General features: G+C 48.1%; 1 protein-coding gene across 2 annotated transcripts in view; it reads right to left on the minus strand.

Annotated features, from left to right (window-relative positions):
• The window catches only part of Acly (ATP citrate lyase), a 49,998-nt gene that overhangs the window by 19,347 nt on the left and 9,435 nt on the right, over positions 1-21,216 (minus strand). The window contains exons 7-18 of one of the 2 annotated variants that reach the window (XM_005369013.3): positions 19,087-19,217; positions 18,195-18,313; positions 17,258-17,394; positions 16,507-16,568; positions 14,859-14,976; positions 12,719-12,873; positions 12,105-12,195; positions 11,049-11,078; positions 7,104-7,245; positions 6,669-6,837; positions 4,056-4,160; positions 547-743 (exon numbers count right to left, since the gene is read on the minus strand). In XM_005369013.3, coding sequence (XP_005369070.1) covers positions 547-743; positions 4,056-4,160; positions 6,669-6,837; positions 7,104-7,245; positions 11,049-11,078; positions 12,105-12,195; positions 12,719-12,873; positions 14,859-14,976; positions 16,507-16,568; positions 17,258-17,394; positions 18,195-18,313; positions 19,087-19,217 — 1,456 coding nt within the window. The remainder of the gene's footprint in view (positions 1-546; positions 744-4,055; positions 4,161-6,668; positions 6,838-7,103; positions 7,246-11,048; positions 11,079-12,104; positions 12,196-12,718; positions 12,874-14,858; positions 14,977-16,506; positions 16,569-17,257; positions 17,395-18,194; positions 18,314-19,086; positions 19,218-21,216) is intronic. The other variant, XM_005369014.3, reaches the window with a different exon arrangement.

Below are 21,216 nucleotides of genomic sequence, written 5' to 3' on the forward strand. Positions count from 1 at the left end.
TGTGTTACTCTAGTGCAGTGGTCCAGTCACTGCTGTGTTACTCTAGTGTAGTGGTCCAGTCACTGCTGTGTTACTCTAGGCACAGTAGTCCCATTAACAAAGTTGAGGATAACTATTATTAACTAAAAGTAACATCTACTGAGCACCTACTAAGTACTAGGTCCTGTGTTAGCCACTTTACTAGATTTTGCTTGGTCCTCCCAATGACGTCATGAGGCATGACATTTACTTTATGCATTTAATATGAACGGTGCTGGAGGGATGTCCATACAGCCCCCACTGGGAAACTGAGATTGAACCTATTTGCTATGGCTTCAGAACTGGGTCTCTTAACCCCTGTACTTTGCTGCTCCCTCCCTCCCTTCCCACTCACACACAGCATCCAAACCCTGAAACAGCTTTAAAACACAATTACAGCTTCTATTTTCTGGTCCTGAGATAAAAGGAGTTCCCATTTAATGGCCTTGCATAGCTTTCCTAGGGGCCCAGTGCTCAGGCATGTTGCTCAGCTAGCCACCTTCACTGTTGGAGATTCTCAGCTCTTACCTGTCCCCACCGATGGCCACACCCTCATAGACACCATCTGTGGTCCGCGAGATGATATTGTTGAGTTCGTTAGACATGCCTCCAGAACGTGAGACGTAGGCCACACTGCCTGGGCGGTAGAGTTTGGAGGCCAGGATGTTGTCCAGCATCCCACCAGTATTCCCAATCTTAAAGCATCCAGGCTTGATGCCCCCAACCTGCAGAGGCAGAAGCAGCAGTTAAGAACACAGGGTGCAGGAGGAACCACAAAGCCCCACTCTACCTGGCCTCTGCCTCTGGCCTGGGTGCAAAGTGGCTGAAAGAGTCACACTCACCCATGAAGAACCTCTCCTCTCTCTTAGAAGATATTGCAAGGTTTGTGTGTGAAATGTGGCTCAGAGTTTTAGATCCGTGTACTTAACATTAAGTTGTCTCCCCTACTTCATGGTCACAGCACCAGCAAAGATGTTCCACACAGCTGGGTTTCTCAGTGCACAGCGACATCTTTCTTATAACACAAGCACTCCTTTCTCACCACAAAAGTGCTAGTTTTAGGGATGGTGACACAGCATCCTCTTACCCAGCATGTATGAGGCCTTCAGGGAATCACTAGCACTAGGGGGAAAATTCTAGCTCATATTTTCTTTTCTTTTTTGAGAGAGGATCACACAACACAGCCCTGGTTAGCCTCAAACTCATTATGAAGACAGGCTAGCCTTGAACTATCAAAGATCTGCCTGCTTCTGACTCCCAAGTATGAGATTAAAGGTGTCACCACCACCACGCTCAGCCTTAGCTTCAAACTTTTATTTAAATGTATTTATTTTCATTTTATGTCTATGGGTATTTTTATCTGCTCCGTATGCACACACTGCCTGCAGAGTCGAGAAGACAGTGGCAGATTCTTTTGAACTGGAGCTACAGAAATTGTGAGCTGCTACCTGGGTGATGGAAACAGAGTCTGTGTCCTCTGCAACAGCAACAAGTGCTCTAACTACCTAGCCATCTCTCCAGCCCCAGTTTCAATGTTTTATACAACAATTAAGTTAAAACAATGACAGCAATTTGACTATGAAGCTGTAAGTCAAAAAGAAGCCCCAGGAAGCCGGGCGGTGGTGGTGCACGCCTGTAATCCCAGCACTCGGGAGGCAGAGGCAGGCGGATCTCTGTGAGTTCGAGGCCAGCCTGGTCTACAAAGGGAGTCCCCAGGACAGGCTCCAAAGCTACAGAGAAACCCTGTCGTGAAAAACCAAAAAAAAAAAAAAAAGAAAAAAAGACTACTAAAATTTATATGGGCTGGAGAGATGGCTCAGAGGTTAAGAGCACTGACTGCTCTTCCGGAGGTCCTGAGTTCAATTCCCAGCAACCACATGGTGGCTCACAACCATCTGTACGGAGATCTGGCGCCCTCCTCTGGTGTGCGGGCATACATCGAGGCAGAATGTTGTATACATAATAAATAAATAAATCTTTAAAAAAAAAAAGCCCCAGGATAGTCCCCCCCCCCGGCTTATATTAAAGGAATAATTAGACACTGTATTATGGCTACATATAAGGACAAAAACATTAAAAACAAGTATCTTCCCATTAACCACTTGTATATTTTGTTTTGTTTTTGTTTTCTTGGTTTGTTTTCAAGACCAGGTTTCTCTGTGTAGCTTTGGAGCCTGTCCTGGAACTCGCTCCGTAGACCAGGCTGCCTTTGAACTCACAAAGATCTGCCTGCCTCTGCTTCCAGAGTGCTGGGATTAAAGATGTGTGCAACCACCACCTGGCTCCATTAACACCTCGTAACTATGAGGTTATAAGACTGTGAAGAAGCCCTTTAAAAACTGGGGGCCAGGAGGCTAGAGACTTGGTAGTTAAGAGCACTCCCGAAAGCATAAAGAGTGCGGTTTAGTCAGTGTTGTAACAGTTAGGCATTATCAGCTGATTCCTGTAACCCCAACACTGAAGGATACTGAGGCAGCAAGATCACTGAGGCCAATAAAACTTAAAAGATTCAGGTTCGGGGGAGACCTGAATAGGGTGGGAAGTGACAGCAAATCCTTGACACTCACTCTGGTTTCACATACACATATCATAAATCACCCCTACCATATACACAAACACACACACACACACACACAAAACAAATAAGTAAATATAACTTAAAACTAACTGGGGTTTGGTAGTGTGACTCAGCAAGTACCCTTGCTTGGTGTCAGTGGTCCTGGGTTCCATCCCTAGCATTTCAAGTAAAATAAAATAAATAAATAAGTAAGTGAAAAATCTACCTGGGAATTGTTACCACAGCAGCAGGTATTTCTGACAACTCAAACCCAGAATAGTCAATACGCAAGTCTGGGCTAATGAGATGGCTATGCAGAGAAAACTGTTTGCCTCGAGTTTGACAATCTCAGTTCAATACCTAGAAGCCACGGTGAAAGGACTGAACCAGAGCCATCCTCTAATCAACAAACGCACACCACAGCACATGTGGCCCCTGCGCGCCCTCTGTCCAATAATCATAAAATAAATGACTTAAGAAATAAAAAGGGAGGGTTACTGACATGATCAGTGTATAATCAGGCCTGACCACCTACCAAATGGTAGGTAGACAGAGCCAATGCCACCAAGTTGCCCTCTGACCCCTGCATGTGCACTTTGACATGTGTGCGTGCAGTTGTGCACATACATACACACATAATAAATAAGTGTAATAGAAAAATCAGGGGAGCTTCTAGGATGAAGACAAGATGAACTGCTGTATGCTGCCACCATTCATAACGTACACCAGTCTAGCCACTCCAATCTGTATGGCGTTTCCTCAAAATATAAAAAACATTACTCTAAGTCAGCATACCACAGAGGTACTTACTTGTGCATCAGTGGCTACTGCTGCACTGTTCACAATAATGGAGTTATGAAAACAACCTAGGTGTTCATCAAGAAGAATGACCAAGGAAAATGTGGTACATGCACACAATAGAATCTTTTTCAGCCATAAAGAACAGAATTATGTCATCTAAAGTGAAAGGAACACAACTGGAGATAATCGTACTAAGTGAATTAAGTCAGCTGCAGAAAAACAAGTATCGCATGCTTTCTTTCATTTGTGGATTCTGAATTTTATATGAGTACTCAAATCCATACACATACAGATGACGAGGTAAATAAACACTAAACTGTCGAGGGTAAGGAGGGGCCTAATGAGGGCCGGGGAGGGAGGACATGGCCAGGATTTTGCTCAAAGTACATTATATACTTAAATGAAAATGGATTGAAGTAATCCAGTATAATCAAATAAAAAAGTTATTAATAACAACAGAAGCGAGCTTCCTATTGGCATGGTAGATTATGCCTCTAATCCCAAGGCTCAGGAGGAAGATCATCATAAATTCCAGGCCAGTTTGGACCAGAGTCATAACCCTGCCTCAAAACAACAACAACAACAAAAACCCAAAACAAAAAAACACCACCACCACCAAACAACAGAACAGTATGCTTCCTGCAGCCTAAGGAAGACTTCTGGAGTAGTGGACACTCACCGTGGCTGGCCCAATGATGGTCACTCCCTTCTGATCAGCCTTCTTGATGAGCTTCCGTGTAAGAGCCTCAGGGATGCCTTCTGCTATGATGGCTATGGTCCGGATCTAGAAGAATAACAAAGCCCCTTCTATGAACATTCCACCTTAGTTAGAAATGAGGCCCTAGGTCCAGGGGCCCCATTTAGGTTTCAAGAACAAAGTAAGGTGAAGGCAATGCATCTTCTCCCTCCCACGGGCCTCAGGACCTACTCTAGTCACTTCTGACTCCTCTCAAAAGGAGACGCATCAGGTCAGCCAGATAGGTCAGCAGGCAAATGCACCCACTACCAAATCTAATGACCTGAGTTTGATGCCAAGGACAGATAGAAAAGAATGAGAGAACTGACACCTGAAGGTTGTCCACATGCACACCACACAGACAGAGAGTGTTAACAAAAGGCACGGCACTGGATACCTAAACAAACCTCCATGGACCAATGCAACGACTCTGTGCGCGCAGATACAAATGCTTCCAAATCTCTGCTAGTCTGCAGCTCCATTCTCTCACCTAGACCCTCAGACCCAACTGATCCCTACACCTGCCTGTCCTCCTAAGTACCCAATGAGTCCTCTCTGTCCTTACAGGAAGTGGCCAGCGCACAACAGAAATAAGCTGATCCCACAGTTACCCAGATGGGGCTAAGGGAATGGGAAGATCTAAGAACCATCTCTTTGGATCTGGACCAGTCTATAAAGGGTCAAGATCATATTTTAGGCTTCCTGGGTCTTGTGGTCTGTTTGGCATGCACAATACATAAATGAAAGCAGTGGGTGCATTTTAATAAAACTTTATTTGTGAAAATGGATGGAGTTACACTTTTGCCCTGTGTTGTTTTTGCTCCACTCATAAACTAAAATAACTGGGATCAGACAACTAAAAAAACAAACAAAAAATATTGGCCTATAGGGGCTTCACAAATCACAGAAGGCAAATTCTACAACAGAAAAAAAGGGAGGAAAGATAGGTCACTTTGGCCACTAACAGGACACAAATGGCCAGCCAATATTTCTAAAAGTTTGGTTTTTGGTTTTTGGTTTTTTTTTTGTTTTTTTTTTTTTGGTTTTTCGAGACAGGGTTTCTCTGTGGCTTTGGAGCCTGTCCTGGAACTAGCTCTGTAGACCAGGCTGGTCTCAAACTCACAGAGATCCACCTGCCTCTGCCTCCCGAGTGCTGGGATTAAAGGCGTGTGCCACCACCACCTGGCTTAAAAGTTTGTTTTAGTCAGTAACCAAAGACACGTAGATTAAACAGAACACCAATTCACTACACAACCGGTGTTGGCAAGAAGAACCTGGAGCGGTGATATGATATGCCTTTAATCCAAGTACTTGGAAGACAGAGGCAGGAGGATCTCTGTGAATTCCAGGCCAGCGAGGGCTAGTTAATAAGAACCTGTCTCAAAACAAAACAAAACTGGAACTCCTACTGATGGGGGCTTAGACCATGAAAGTTCTGGAAGCCAGTGTGTTAAAAGTTTCCAACTGGCCATTCTGATGTGGCAGGTCAACTTCCTCTTTTTTTAAATTTTATTTTATTTTTTAAAGATTTATTATGGGGGCTGGAGAGATGGCTCAGAGGTTAAGAGCACTGACTGCTCTTCCAGAGGTCCTGAGTTCAATTCCCAGCAACCACATGGTGGCTCACAGCCATCTATAATGAGACCTAGAACCCCCTTCTGGCTTGCAGGCACACGTGGAAGGAATACTATACACATAATATAATAAATAAATAAATAATAAAAAAAAAAGATTTATTATGTATACAGTGTTCTGTCTGCATGTATGCCTGCAGGCCAGAAGAGGGCACCAGATCTCATTACTGGATCTGGACCAGTCTATAAAGGTTGTGAGCCACCGTGTGGTTGCTGGGAATTGAACTCAGGACCTCTGGAAGGGCAGGACCTGTTGAAGTTACTGTCTGTAACACCAGTTCCAGAGAACCCTTCACACAGACACACATTCAGACAAAACATCAATGAACATAAAAATAAAAATAAATAAATAAGGGGAAAAAAGGAATACATGCACATGTTAACCCAAGATACTTGTGAGAAAACTGGAAGGAACAAAAATGATTTTGCCAACCTATCCACTGGTACAGAAAGAGGTGTGGAGAGGGGATACTGAAACCTGGTGACCATGCTTCTGAGAAAGGGGATGTGGAAGTATCCACTTGCTTTTTACTCCCTAACATCTGTTCTGAAATAATATATAATACCCTACAAGAAAGCTCTTCTGGGGGATGGTGCTGGGGATCAAACCCAGGGTCTTACATTTGCTAGGCAGGTGTTCTGCCTCTGAACTACACTCAGCCCAAGAAAATGCTTTTGATCCTGTTGTTCAAGTCAGTCTGGGAGGCAAAGAGCTGGAACGGCTCACTGGCCCAGTAAAGCAGCCACTGCTCACGCTGAACTCTTAGGTCACTGCTGAGAAGTACAAGTATCCAAGCACCTTCGCCCAAACCCTCGCCTCTCCCAATTCCCAAGTCCTCCGTCCCAAGTGACCATGACTGTGAATTCCGTTCAGAAGTTCGTTCTGACTCCCCACCCAGATCTCCCAGCACCCAGGATCTACCTGCGCATAGCTCATGGTCTCCATGGTGCTGTCATAAGCGGACCGCAGAGAGGCGAAGTTAATCAGCACATCAACCTCCGGGTGCTTTTTCATGGCATCAGCCATGTTCTTGAAGACAGGGATCAGGATTTCCTTGTGTCCCCAGTAAAACTTCTGCTTGTGATCCCCACTGAAGGAAAGAGGAAGAGTAAGGACACCCCAATTCACCAGGTCTAGGGAGGGGGAAACTGAGTGAAGGAACCTCCCTAAGAGAGGCAAGGTCTGTGTTCTCAAAAAGGGTCCCCAGGAACATGGACTGTCCCAGTCTCTGGGATGGGCAGATCCCTCCACTGCAAACACTGGAGGGAGGTATGGGGTTAACTAACTCCCGAGCTTCATCTAAAGATGAGCATCCCACGGAGCCACTTCTGGGCACCTTGCCTTGGCATGACTCACGTGAAGGGGTAGACCATGGCAGCCACTGAGGGCTCATCTCGAGAACACACGTAGTCGAAGTCCAGCATGCCTTGCACTGCCCGGGTCTGCATGCCCCACACGATAGCCTTGGTATGGCGGCTGAAGAGGGTGGCACTCTTTCCTAAGTGGGCAAAGACACAGCGAGTGCACCCAGAACACACACCTTAGGAGACCCACGGGGGCTGCCTGCCCGAATCCCCATGCTGCGTGTCCAGTTTGGAAGCTCTTCAAAACAGCAAACGAATGTTAAAGTAACAAACTCAGAAATTTGCCTTGAATTTTTCTAGGTGGAGGCAGCAGAGAGAGCAAAAATATCTAGCGAGACCTGGCTGGCTAGAGAACAGACCCACGGTGAACAGGAAAGGACTCCCACACAGAACAAGAGTTCCACGGCTGCAGATGCCTGAGAGTTCTTACCGGGTACACTAACGTCCCAGGTAAGCTAGAGGTGCAACTATATACACATGTGGTCTGCGTACTTAATAAAATTTATTTTCATTATTTTGTGCTTTTAAATGCATTTATTTTATATCTTATGTGTTTTGTCTCTACATATGTCTGCACAACACATGTGTTTCTGGTGCCCACTGAGGCCAGAAGAGGGTGTTGAATCCCCTGAAACTGGAGTTACAGGCAGTTGAGCTGCCATGTGGGTGCTGGGAATTGGATCAGGTCGTCTGGGAAAAGCAGCCAGTGCTCTTAGGAAGAGCCATCTCTCCGGTTCCCTGTTTGTTTTTTGAAACATTATGTTGCTCTGGCTGACATGTACCATGCTATGTAGACCAGACTGGCCTCAAAGTCACAGACACCCACCCGCCTCTGCCTCCCAAGTGCTGGTAATAAAGGTATATGTCACCACGCTCAGCTGTTTTTTAGTTTAAGCTACTTTTGATGTGCATAGGTATTTGTTTGCCAGCATCTAAGTGCAGTGCCACGCCTGCGCAGTGCCTGTAGAGACCAGACAAGGAATCGGATCCTCTCTAACTGCAATTATAAGCAGTTGTAAATCTACTGCGTCGGTGCTGGGAACCAACCCAGGTCTTCTGCAACCAGGTTCCAGAGCACTGCAACCTGCAAGTGCACTTAACCTCTGAGCCATGTCTCCAGCCCCAGCTGCTGTTTCTAAAGCAGGATCTCAGGTAACCTGGGTTGGCTTTGAACTCACTATGGGGCTGAGGATGACCTTAAACTCCGAATCTTGCCTCTGCTCCCAAGTGTTGGTATCACAGGTATATACCACACCGCCAGCCCTTCTTTACTTTCAGCTGTTACGGAGACAGGGTCTCACACTATAGTCCAGGTGGCCTGGAACTCACTATATGGCTCAGGGTCACCTCAATCTTGTGACAACGCTTCTGCCTCAGCCTTCTGACTGCTGGAATTGCAGGTAAGCACTACTGTGTGTGGCTTAATAAAGTTTTTTAAAGGCACTAGAAAAAAGTTCGGCTTTCCCCATTTTAACACCTGAGGACTTTACCCTCACAGCAGTGCTAATCAGCCTGTAAATCTAGACACAAACCCAGCAACGGTCAGGATTTGAATGCTCACAAATTCTAGGTCAGTGGGTCGGGGGTTCAGTGGAGGGACATGGGGCAGCTGGGGCTGAGGCCAGGACAGATTTATCTCTGACAAAGGTTACAGACTGGACTTGGACACAGGCAGGGCAATGGCCAGCCAGCACGGGGCTACAACCTTCTCTCTGCCCCAGTCTTCCCATTCTCCTCAGCTCCCAGGTGGCTCTGTGCTGCTCAGAACAACACTCTTGAACAGGCTTTCTAATGGCAGGAAAGACTTAAAGACGAGGGCAGCTGGGCATAGAGGCTTTTAACCTCAGCACTTGGTAGACAGTGGCAGGTAGTGGTCTGGAGAGATAAACCCTGTCAAAATAGGAGGAAGGGTTGACGACACAAAGCGGCTACAGAAATCCAGTCATTAGCCAGAAGGGAAAGGGTCCGTGCCTACCTTCGTCTTTGACGCCCTGAACGTCCTAGTGGAGGTAGCCGCCCTTGAGGGACATTCCGTGCTACCCTGGGGAGAGCAATGTACCTCATCCAGAGGCTTCTGGTATTAACCGACTGTGCTACTGCAAGCTTGGCTAACCAAGATCAAGGGCTGATTAAATCACTGAGCAGGCCAGCAGTAAGCCTCTCAGGTCAGAAGGATCTTGATTTGTGAATACCTGGGATTTACTGTCAACCTGAACCCAGGGTCCCTTATAAGACACGGAACCTTAGAGTGAGGACAGCCACATAATCCAGTCTCATCCTTTTAGACCCAGGAAATTGAAGCAGATATCCACAACGATAGTGGTCCTTGGTAATCTAGGAGAGGCAGGATTACATGATTTGAGAAAACCTCAATTGTGTGATAAAGAAAGCCATAAAGCAGCAAGGCTCTGCCACTCCCAGGGGAGTGTACACTGAGCCCAAGTACCATGCCACGTGTAAATCTGTCTTCAGAGATAAGAACAAAGTGCTCAAATCCCTACAAACTCACCCATACCTCCTGCTTTAAAGCACAGAGCTCAAGTGCTTACCTCCTCAAGCACAGAAAAACAAAAGCCAAAGGGGCCACTGGCATCAGTAGCAGGAGGCCCCAAAGAACTTTAATGGCTAAGTAGGCATGGGAGCACTCTTTAGGACCTGGTCTCCTCCTGACCCACTCCTTTCCTATCTTCCCACTTCTCCAGCTAAGTGACCAGAAAAAGACACCTCTCCACAGCCCACTTTCCCTAAGGGAGAAGAGCTCCCTGAGACTGAGTCTGTCCCTGTTTTATTGGCACACTGTGGATCTCACCAGAGGGAGATATGAAAGGATTATGGGCTAGTAGAAGGGCTGGGAAGATGGCACAATAGTTAAGAGCTGGTACTGCTCTCGCAGAGGACCTGACCTCGGTTCCCAGCACCCATGTCAGATGGCTTACAACAGTTACAACTGCCTGAAACTCCAGTCCCAAGGGACCCAACACCCTCTTTGGTCTCTGAGGGCACCTGCACTCAGATCAACAACTCCACACCTCAACACACACAAGTTAAAATTAAAAATAAATCTTTAAAAAAAAAAAGCTGATAGGTAGAGGGCTGCACCCATTGTCATTGTTTAGATATTGCTACCTACCCTAGGGACCAAAGTCATCAATGAAGACTCTCTTGCACTTACAGCCGTGAATGTCAGTTACATGGAGGGGCTTGGTAGAGTTCAGCATGCAAGGAGGCTCTGAGTCTGATTTAAATATTTAAAGAAGGTCACAAGGCAGTCCTGATGCTGGTAACTGAGTAATCTACTTGCTTGTCAATGGGCAGAGGTGTGTGCATGCCTAAGTGTATACACTAAAAGTGTCCACTGCAAACTGTGACCTCAGACAGCAAAGCCCAGACCCCTTCAAGTCCTTAAAATGACCTGTTTCAGAGACAGATACCACCTGACCTTCCTGGTTTGTCTCTTTACATCTACGGGGGTCTGGAATCAGGAGCTGTGGGATGCAGTTGTCAAAGCACGGCAAAGATGAGATGCAGGTAAGAATCAGAGTTGAGCTGCAGCTCCTAGGGCAGCCAGCAGTCAAAGGCATCAGTGCTCTCTGCCACTCCCCCTTCAGCTGGATGTTACCCTTTCCCAGGAGCCTCCCTCCTGGCACCCCACAGTCTCCTAGGCTGGCTCTTGCTCCTTCTATGTCTCCACCTTGAGGCTTCCTCCAAGAGAAGGAGCCAGAGAGTGCTGTGCTGGGGCAAGGAAGTACTGAGTAGGACAGGGAAGGGACACAGAGCAAAGACTAGACTTAGGGGGCAGGCCACACCAAGGTGGGCACAGAAAATATACTACACAACACTGCAACCCACTAGGGAAGGAAGAAACAAAGCACAGAGAGAAACTGACACCCACTAACAAAGCCACACGCAGAGTTGGGGCAGGGTGGGGGCATCCTACCTTGCAGGGGTCTTGGACTTGGGACTGAATCTGTTAAAGAAAATGACCAAGGATACTGAGTGAACTGCTGCTGGGAGGCTGTGGTCAGAGAGTGTAGAACGGGACGGGTCCACAGACAAGCCTTCTGGTGCTGCCACTGTCCAATTCCCAGTGAACAGCAGGAATGAAGTCAACGAAAGAGGCCAAAGCACCAGGGGGCAGAACAGAAGCAAGCAAGACAAAGAACTGGGGTGCAAAGAGAGGGCAAAAGGAGGAAGGCTAGGCAGGTGCACTGAACACTGAAGCCTCCTCCAGGCCCTCTAAGTGACATACTTCTATCTGGGCTGGGTCACACCCTCTGACTGCCAATCTCTCTTTCTCCATGCAGCACAGTACAGCGATTAAACCAGCATGGAGATGGACCCACCACTCTCCACTGCGGACAAGGCTGACGCCTTGGAAACTGCGAGGCAGTGACTTCTGATCTTGAGCCTCAGAGCTACGGTCATTATTTCTAAGATCTCTTAGATCAGCTTGACTATAGCACAAAGAGGCTGCAAGGCTCCATCAGGCAGGGGACGCCAGTGCCATTCATCTACTGCTAGAGTGAGTGCTGGCAGGTCACTCATCACTGGGAGAGAGATGAACTAGGTGATATGTGCAAGGGCACATAGAGAGATGTGTATGAAGAGCCTCTAGCTGGTGGGGGGAAGACACATGACTGTTGAGGAGCTAGCTTTGCTGTCTCCATTTAGGAGTCGGGGAGAACAGTCCTCTTCCTGGTTCTGCTGAAATCCTCCTGACTCCTCCACAGTTCAGTTCACAGACCCAGGAAGAACGGTAGAAGATGGCAGAGAGGAAGATGATTGGGCAGTGTGGATCCTCAGCTCCAGAAGCCACAGGAAGACTCAGGTCACTCCATTCTCATGAGATACACTCCCATCTCATGCTGAGGCCCACTCCCACAGCCAAGCTCAAACTGCTTCCCTGCCACCTCTTCCAGGCAGGCCCCAAACAGAGAGACACGGAGGACACTATAGTCCTTTTCGTGCACTGTGCTAAACATCTGGGAGTTACCTTGGGGCATAGCTGGTTTGGCTTTCTTGGCAGGTGCCACTTCATCAGCTCTGGACTCGGAAAAAGACGCTGTCCGGCTGGGTGCTGGAGTCTGGAGTAATTAATGGAAGGAGAGAACAGAGTCAAGCAGTGACTGAGGACAAAAGCCACTGGTCCTGAATGTCCCAAAGAAGTGAAGTAACAAGAATTATGCTCAGCACTGTTTTAAGACAGTCTCACTATATGTATAGCCCAGGCTAGCATGGAACCCACAGCAATCCTCCTGCCCCAGTACAGTTGTGCACTGAACCTAGCTCGACTGTGTTCTTCATACACTGCTCTCAGAAAGTACTATTCTAGCAGTGCCAAAATGGGGAAGGACTTTGTTCCATGGTACAGATGACCCAAGAGGATCCAAGTGGCTAAGGCACCTGTTAAAGTCCCCCCTCTCTTCAAGGCCAGTCAAGATTTGAACTCGGGTTTGATTTAAAAACCTTTAGTCTCTCCATTACTTTTCCTTGATTTGACCATAATCTTGTACCAACATCCCAGCATCCTCCTATCCCCCTAAACGCCAGAAGAGGGACAGCGTGTCCTTTGTAGGACAGTGGGGGATGGAGGCAAGCTTCACCTACCGATGTGCTCCCGCTGGCATTAAGGAGGAAGTTGGCAGTGTGAGCTGCTGTGGGTGGCTGGTTGGGGATGGGTCTGTGGCCCAGGGCCATGCCCACAATAGCCGTCATGTGAGTTTCTGTGCCAAAGACATGGATGGGGATTCCAGTGGTCTTCCCTGTGGAAGAAGGAAAAAGCCCATGATTCAAGATCTGGAGTAAGTGCCCAGTCCACGGGACTCTGCAGAGGCCCCTTGACAGTCTTGCTCAATGCTTGGCACTGTGAGGACAAGACTGATTATTCAGACAAATCAGCTGTTCAGAATTTCACCACTAAACCAGTCTTTCGAAAGATCACCTATTGACAAGGAGAGGAAGCAGCAGCGTCACCGGCAGGCAGGTGCCAGAAGCGGATCAGCATGCGCCTCTGCGCACCTGGATCCCAGCTTCCCACACTCCTCCATTCTTCACCTGGGCCTGCCTTGCTGGCCTGGTCTGTTTCTAAATGCCCTTAGCTTGCTCCCCTGGGGCACTGGCCTTGCTTCTCCTACACGGCACCTTCACCTGCTGCTCCCCCATCACTGAGCTCAACACAAATGCCAGCTGTTAGCCTCCCTAGCCTTAGTGGCACACCCTCCACATGACCCTGTCTCCTGCATCTCCTTCACTGTTTTGTTCTTTGAGATAAAGTCTTACTATGTGGCTCTGCTGGCCTGGAACTTTCTTTATAGACCAGGCTGGTCTCAAGTCAGAGATCCATCTGCCTCTGCTGTCTGAAAGCTGGGATTACAGGTGTGTGCCACCATACCTGGCATCACTTCAGATGAACAGATGAACACTAGCACTTGGCACCACTTTAGGTGACTGGTGGGGTGGGGAGTCTGCCACTGATACTGAATTTTAGAAAATGGGAAGGTGGAAAGGTCTTGCCTTTTCCAATCAGACATCAAGATCACTGACAAGAATGTCTTCTATTTGTCACTTTCTGGAACGCCACATCAAAAGAACTGCTTTTCTAAAATGCTTCCACAATCTTCTAGGTGGCCTGTTTCTATGTTAGCCACCCTTCCACCTTCTCTTCACACAGGAGCCAAGTCAAAGCATGCTGTTCCTCTGCTCAAATGCAGAATAGACTACCAACTCAGGTCACTGCCATGGCTGTACGGGACCTGTACAGCCCCACCTCCTCCCTCTTGATCTAGTCTACCCAGTCTATGGGTCCCACCACACACACGCACACTCTCACATACACATACACACACACACTCTCCACTGTAGAGCCTTGGAGTGTGTCCTCTCCTCCGCAGAGATCATCCCTAAGCTGCATTCCCCTGCTCCAGGTCTCTACTAAAATGTTACCCCTTGTCTAGTCACTTGTCCCCTCTAATTACTCCCTGGCATTCAGCATGACATGACATTACAGTCACGCTAAAGCTCTAGGACTCGGCATACTACTTGACACAGAGCAGGCATTCTGTATTTGTTAAATGCAGAGCCCAGTCATTCTCAATTTGCAGACCTTCACCAGGGTGTGGCAGAGCACAGAAGAATCCAAGGAGCCTTTTCTAGGACAGTCAAGGAGACATGCCACAGACCTTGCAGACAGAGGGGAGAGGATGCTAGATGCTGGAGGGATGACTCAGCAGTATGAGCACCTGTGGCTCTTGCAGGGGACCCAGGTTCAATTCCTAGCACCCACATAGTGGCTCACAACCATCTTTAACAGCAGTTGTAGAAACTCCTAAGCCCTCTTTTGTTATCTGTGGCTCCAGGCACTGCACACAGTACACATATATACATGCAGGCAAAACACTCATACACCTAAAATAATCTTAAAAAAAAAATGGCTGAGCAGTTTTAAATGGTGCTGCACGCCTTTAATACCAGCACTTGGGAGGCGGAGGCAGAAGCAGGTGGATCTCTGTGAGTTAGAGGCCAGCCTGATCTACAGAGTGAGTTCCAGGATAGGCTCCAAAGCTGTTACAGAGAAACCATCTCAAAAAACTAAAAACCAAAAACCAAAACCAGAGGGTAGTGGTTGCACACACCTTTAATTCAAGTACTCAGGAGACAGAAGCAGGCAGATCTCTGTGAGTTTGATGTCAGCCTGGACTACACAGGAAAACCCTGTCTTGAAAAAGGTAAGAAAAAGTCCCCATCTTACCAACTTCCCCCATCACTCTCAATCCCTCTTGATAGTTGGGGCCACCTCTTCGGACGAAGATTGTGACCTCATGCTCCTTCAGGGGACCCTGGTAATCACGGATTGCTCTCACAATGCCCTAAAGAAAGTCAAAGGACCACAGAACATACGGTTAAAACAAAGCAGCCACAATCAATTTATAACCACGATAAACAAATGCATAGGTGTACAGAAAAGGCCCACTCTCACAGGGCACAGCAGGCTCTAGTGGTCAAGACTCCAGTGGATCACAGAAATAAGCTGTGTGACCTGCAAAACCACAGGCCCAACATGCGGTGCCTTGTGTCAAGGAATGACCACAGAGCAGCCAAGAACCATATCCCTCAAAACTCTGGCACACTCAACTGCTACAACAGTGCTTTCGGGTCTCTCGTTCTGGCTGCAATCATTCTTATCTCTTACCGCGATTGGGGAGGGGGGCTATGCTATGTCAAGGTCCTATGCAAGGCTTCTCAGTTACATCAAAAGCTGCCTCAGTGATTTAGGGAGCAGTCTGGAAAATCAGAGGCCACACTTCTTCAAACAGAATGCTGATTTGAAATCTAGCTTCTATCACCAAAAGCATGTCACAAAACATTACACAATTCCTGCTTGATGCCCAACCATCCCCTCAACAAGGATGCTATCTGCACTGCAGGACACGCCCAAGTTAAAACTGTGGATGCAAACCCACTTCAACAAATCAGGCCCAATTTGGGAGACCCTGCTGTAGGATGAGCTGTGGTACTTCACTTACTGAGCACTCAGACTTTCAATGTGGAAACTATTACTCTCAAGACATGGATGGGATGACATGTGGCATGTTTCTGAAAAGCTGCAGTGAGCACCATGATATGAAATAATGAACAGTCCTCTGAGAGGCTAGCCTGAAGGGGTGACATCTGAGAAATGGTAGCTCTGTCGTCTTTGTGGACTAGAGTCATGTTTTTTTAAAAGCATGTTCCTAAGGTCCGGACTCATGGTCATGCACAGGGACACAGACTCAGAGGACTCTGGCCGGATGAGGTCATCTCTTCCCAACGTTCTGGAGCAAGGACTGGTGACTGAGACCCGCAACTGCAGAGAACCCAGGGAATCAGTGCTGAGAATGAGGACAGTCCTGTCCAGTCTCTGAGAACTGGTTCTGAGATGAGAAAGCAAGCCTTCAACTCCCCCCACCCCACTGCAGATGGGAGAGCTATTTTCCAGCAAATGCTAACTGCAGAGACACACAGCTTCAGAGCCACATCTCCAGTCTTCTGCTTCCTCCACAAGGACCCTAGGACAGGGTTCAATCTCCAACACCAAAAAAGACAGACAGAGCCGGGCGTTGGTGGCGCATGCCTTTAATCCCAGCACTCGGGAGGCAGAGGCAGGCGGATCTCTGTGAGTTCGAGACCAGCCTGGTCTACAGAGCTAGTTCCAGGACAGGCTCCAAAGCCGCAGAGAAACCCTGTCTCGAAAAACCAAAAAAAAAAACAAAACAAAACAAAAATGACAGACAGACCCTAGGTCACAAGCCCTTATTCAGACAAAGGCAATGCACAGGAACTTGCCTCAGGCTCAAACTTTGCTATCCCCAAGCCCTTTCCCCCAGAAACCACAGCTATCACTGCTCACATCTAGTTACCTTGAAGGTGGCAGCCACATTGGTGAAGTTTGCAATGCTGCCTCCGATGATGAGGATCTTGCCTGGATTGGGAGTAAAAATGAAGTCAAAATTAGGGGGATAAAAACACTTGAGCTCAGCCCAGGAATTAATTGAACTGAGGATGTTCTGGTTCCTGTGAGCAAAGATGCTGTAAATGGAAGAGGTACAGGGAGCGAGTAGGATGCTCTCTCAAAACAGCCACTCAGCTGTTATCAGCTCAGCTCTCCACTACCCGCATTACCCACAGGTGATGGCTCAAACCTACAGTCTCTATCTTCCAGCTGCTACCCACAAGTCCACCTTGGTGTCCTGATACTTCTGCTGGCAATCTCACTTTTTCTTCTCTCTCCCTTAAAGGGGAACTGGCAATATAGAGCCCTAAAACTGGGAAGGTGGGATAGGGACACTGGGAGTCACAAAGCCTGGTAAGCTGGAAGACATCGCTAAGCTACAAGTCTATATTCATTACAGCAACAGCATGGCACAGTCTTTCCTCCTCCAGCTTGTTATTGATACATAAGGTGAGTTTCACAAGCTCTCCTTGCCCAACAGGAGCACCTCTGACTGATGTTGCCAGTGTCCACCAGTACTGCAAAAGACAGAGACCCCCGAAATTAAATGCCTAGTCTCAAATTGCAAAGGACAGGGCCGTGGCTTCAGTGATTTCTAACACACCGTGACACCCCAGAAAGTGTGTGTTCACCCCCATGCACTTATGCTGGGGTCTTACCATCTGGGTGCTTCTCCCGAGTCATAAGTGAGAGAATGGTCTTGGCATAGTCATAGGTCTGTTGTTCGCTGGGAGCACCTGAATACTCTCCGTAATTCGCCAGTTCATTGACACCTCCAAGATCACAGATGGTATCACTGCCAGAGAGACACAGAACTCAGCGCTTGCTCCGGGCAGAGGGGTCACACCTGTACACAGCTGTCCATCATTCCCGAGTCAGCTTGCAGAACTGGCCTCGCAGACTTATAGCCTTCAACCCCCACGCAAGCCGCACGTGAAGGCCGGTGTGCCATGAGACTCCCCCAGGCAGAGCACTTTGCCAGCCTCAGGGCACCAAGGTTCTGGGCACACAGTGTGGGTAAAATGAACAGTGAGCAGCTGCCCGACATGGCCCAAAGATACAAGAACTAGCATTTGCAAGAGTCCTCAGGGAGCAAACGGCAGTAGCCAGGACAGCCGGAGAGCTGTGGCAGACCGTACATCTCCTGTAATTTCCAAGAAAAACAACTGCCAGTTGTTGAGAAGGGACTAAAACGAGGTCCCGTTATTTCCCTAACGTGAAAAAGTGCAAATGTTTATCTAGGCATTAAAATGCCGCAGGAGAGCAGAGCGAGGTGTTGGGGGCTTTTACTTTCTCATGTACTTTTGGTTTTGTTTTACTTTTATATTTTTGCTACCTTTCTATGAGGCACACATCACCAACTATAAAAACTTCAACCATGAAACCATTTTGAACTAAATAAGGTTGCAGAAGACACTATGCACAGGGCAGGTGGCCCCAGAGCCACTTGAAATCCTCAAGGATGCCATAGCTTTCATCTGTTCAGTAAGTTCATGGACCACAGATAGGTGAGAAACTAGGGACTCCAGGCAATCCACGTATAGGCACTAGGTGAGTGGACTGGCTGGAGGCATCTGCACCCCTCCTTCCTGTCACCTGTATACGACGGAGGCGCCACCCCCAGCAACCATGGTCCAGATCCTCCCCTTGGGGTTCAGCAAGGTCAGTTTCAAGCTTGCCCCACTTTTGGCATCCAGGTCTGCAATGTAGGCTTCCTGGGGAACAAACAAGCACAGGTGGCCTTTTGAGCACCCCCTTCACAAGGTCCAAAACCCCAATACCACAGCTCTCTATCTGAAGGCACAATAAGGAGTTATTCAATCACTATAGTGGGATGGGGAACGGGGAACTGTAAGGCCCCAGGCCTGGGACAGAATATGATAGCATCTTTAAAGTACCAAAGTCGCCTACATCCGGCAAACAAGTTTCCCAGCGCCATCCTCTGACTCCAAGTCCTTGGTCCTCTGCCCAAGTCCAGGCCCCACTAGATCCTGCTGCTTCCACCACTCTCCCCACAGCAGCTCCTACCTTAGCTCATCCCACATCCTTGTCCACCCCCCAGCCCTCTTCCTTCCTCCAGTCCAGCTAGATGACTTCACACAAGGCCTGATCCTGCTGCGATGACATCTCGAAGGATGCGGTGGGGAGCAGTAATTAAAATTCTCAGCCAGTGGCCAGAAGAAGAACCTTCCCATCAGGGTCGGGGAGAGCCACTTGGAATTATCAAGAAGCAACAAATCAAGTGAAGAGCACAGAGAGGCTGATTGAGAGTGATGCCTAAAAGGATTTCTGGCCAGGAGTCAGAGGCTTGGCTGATTCCCATTCCGAACCCCCAACCTCACTGGGATTTTAAGAAAATTAAATGGTTCTCTATTTTTCTTTTCCTGCCAAATACAGAGCCAAGATGGGGACCAAATGATTGTCTAGGATTAGTCACGCTGTCTCCTGGGCCCTGTCACCCTCCATCTCCTCCCCAAACCCGCCTCACCTCTGGATATGCCTCACGCCCAAATGGGGGAGGAAACTCTATATCACCCCACTTCACTTTGCAGATGTAGTCAGCTGTGGCATCCACCTTAGCCGCCAAGTCCAGGATGTAGACACCATCTTTGGTCACCACTACGAGAAAAGTCAAAGCAGTCAGACACCAGCTTTATGGTGAGGCCACCATCAGCTTCTGAACCGTCCCTCAAGACTCCTCCAGGTGCGGCCCACATACTCTACACACGCCTAATAACCATAAATCAGTCAACGGTCCTTGCGGAGACTCTCAGAACACTTCCCACTAGTTGACCTTCAGGTAAAAGGTCAAAGGACACTGGTTAGCTGCCATGGCAAGTTTGGACATCTTCATAAAATGCCATACTCCTTGTTTTGAATATTCAAGCATTGGCCTACCCATAAACTTCCCATAAAACAAAACAAAATCCGTTTTCTAGAGTTGGTAGTAGATGGGAGAGGCCCTAGGTTCAATCCCTTACACCAAATTAATATATTAAAACATGAAGAAAGGGCTGGTGAGAAGGATCAGCGGCTGGGCGGTTAAGAGAGCTTGTTCTTCTAGAGCCAGACCCAGAACCCACGCACGTGGGGCAGCTCACAACTGCTTATAACTCCAGCCATCAGACAGTCAGTCATTCTGGTCACCACAGCCACACATGGCATGCATATCTCTCTCTCTCTCTCTCTCTCTCTCTCTCTCTCTTTCTCTCACACACACACACAGATTATTAATCTTTAAAATTAATTTAAATAAATAATAAAAACTGTTGAAGAAGGTATGGGAGCAGAGGACAAACGAGAGAACCAGAAGTTCAATGTCATCCTCAGCTATACAGTGAGCTTGAGGCTAGTGTGGACTAGACTAGACCCTACTTCAAAATAACAAAAAACAAAACAAAAACAAAAAAACTGGGGCTGGCCGGGCGGTGGTGGCGCACGCCTTTAATCCCAGCACTTGGGAGGCAGAGGCAGGCGGATCTCTGTGAGTTCGAGACCAGCCTGGTCTACAAGAGCTAGTTCCAGGACAGGCTCTAAAACCACAGAGAAACCCTGTCTCGAAAAACCAAAAAAAAAAAAAAAAACTGGGGCTGGAGAGATGGCTCAGAGGTTAAGAGCACCAACCGGCTGTTCTTCCAGGGTCCTGAGTTCAACTCCTGGCAACCACATGGCAGCTCACAACCATCTATAATAAGATCTAGTGCCCTCTTCTGATGTGCAGACATACATGCAGGCAAAACACTGTATACATAATAAATATCTTAAAACACATACACACACCCAAAACAACAACAAAAACTTTGTTGGTCTAGGTCTTAGGTTCAAATCCCAGTACCACCACTGCTACCGCACACCCACACATGCATGCATGCACCACCACTACCGCACACCCACTCATACACGCACGCACCACTGCTACCGCACACCCACACATGCATGCATGCACCACCACTACCGCACACCCACTCATACACGCACGCACCACTGCTACCGCACACCCACACATACACGCATGCACCACTGCAGTTAGAAGCCCTAAGTGTGTATATCTGGGTCTTCTGTGGTCTAGCTAGGGAAGTCTCAGTGTTTGGTGCAAAGTACCCCAGAGTGCTCTGGGCCCCAGGCCAGCGTATTCATCTGCAACGCCTCACTAAGCATCCATATTTCTTCTCAGGCCATTTAGCTAATTAAGTTAGCACACAGCCATCTGGCCCACTAGAGGGGCTGCATCCTCAGCTGGAATTCAGTAATTCCCCTCTTCTTGGACTCTGCCCCGAGAGGCCTAGCCAGAATCTGCCAGGCCATCTGTTTCCTTCACAGCTTGAGAGCCTGTAGCCACTCTTCTTGGTGTTAGGGGAGTAAATGATTGACCAACCGAGGGAGAGCTAGTGAGGCCTCCAAGGGTACAGGAAGGATCAGATCAGAGCCTGGGGAGCCTAACCTGCAGACAGGTACAACCCAACAGACAGACCAAAGCCAGGACTTCCCCAGAGTGGGACAAATTAAGGCCAAAGAAAGAAGTTGGAGGCAGAGGCAGGCAGATCTCTGTGAGTTCGAGGCCAGCCTGGTCTACCAAGGGAGTTCCAGGACAGGCTCCAGAGCTACAGATGTGGAAACC

This window comes from Microtus ochrogaster, unplaced genomic scaffold, assembly GCF_000317375.1.
Source record: "Microtus ochrogaster isolate Prairie Vole_2 unplaced genomic scaffold, MicOch1.0 UNK44, whole genome shotgun sequence".
Lineage (NCBI taxonomy): Eukaryota > Metazoa > Chordata > Mammalia > Rodentia > Cricetidae > Microtus > Microtus ochrogaster.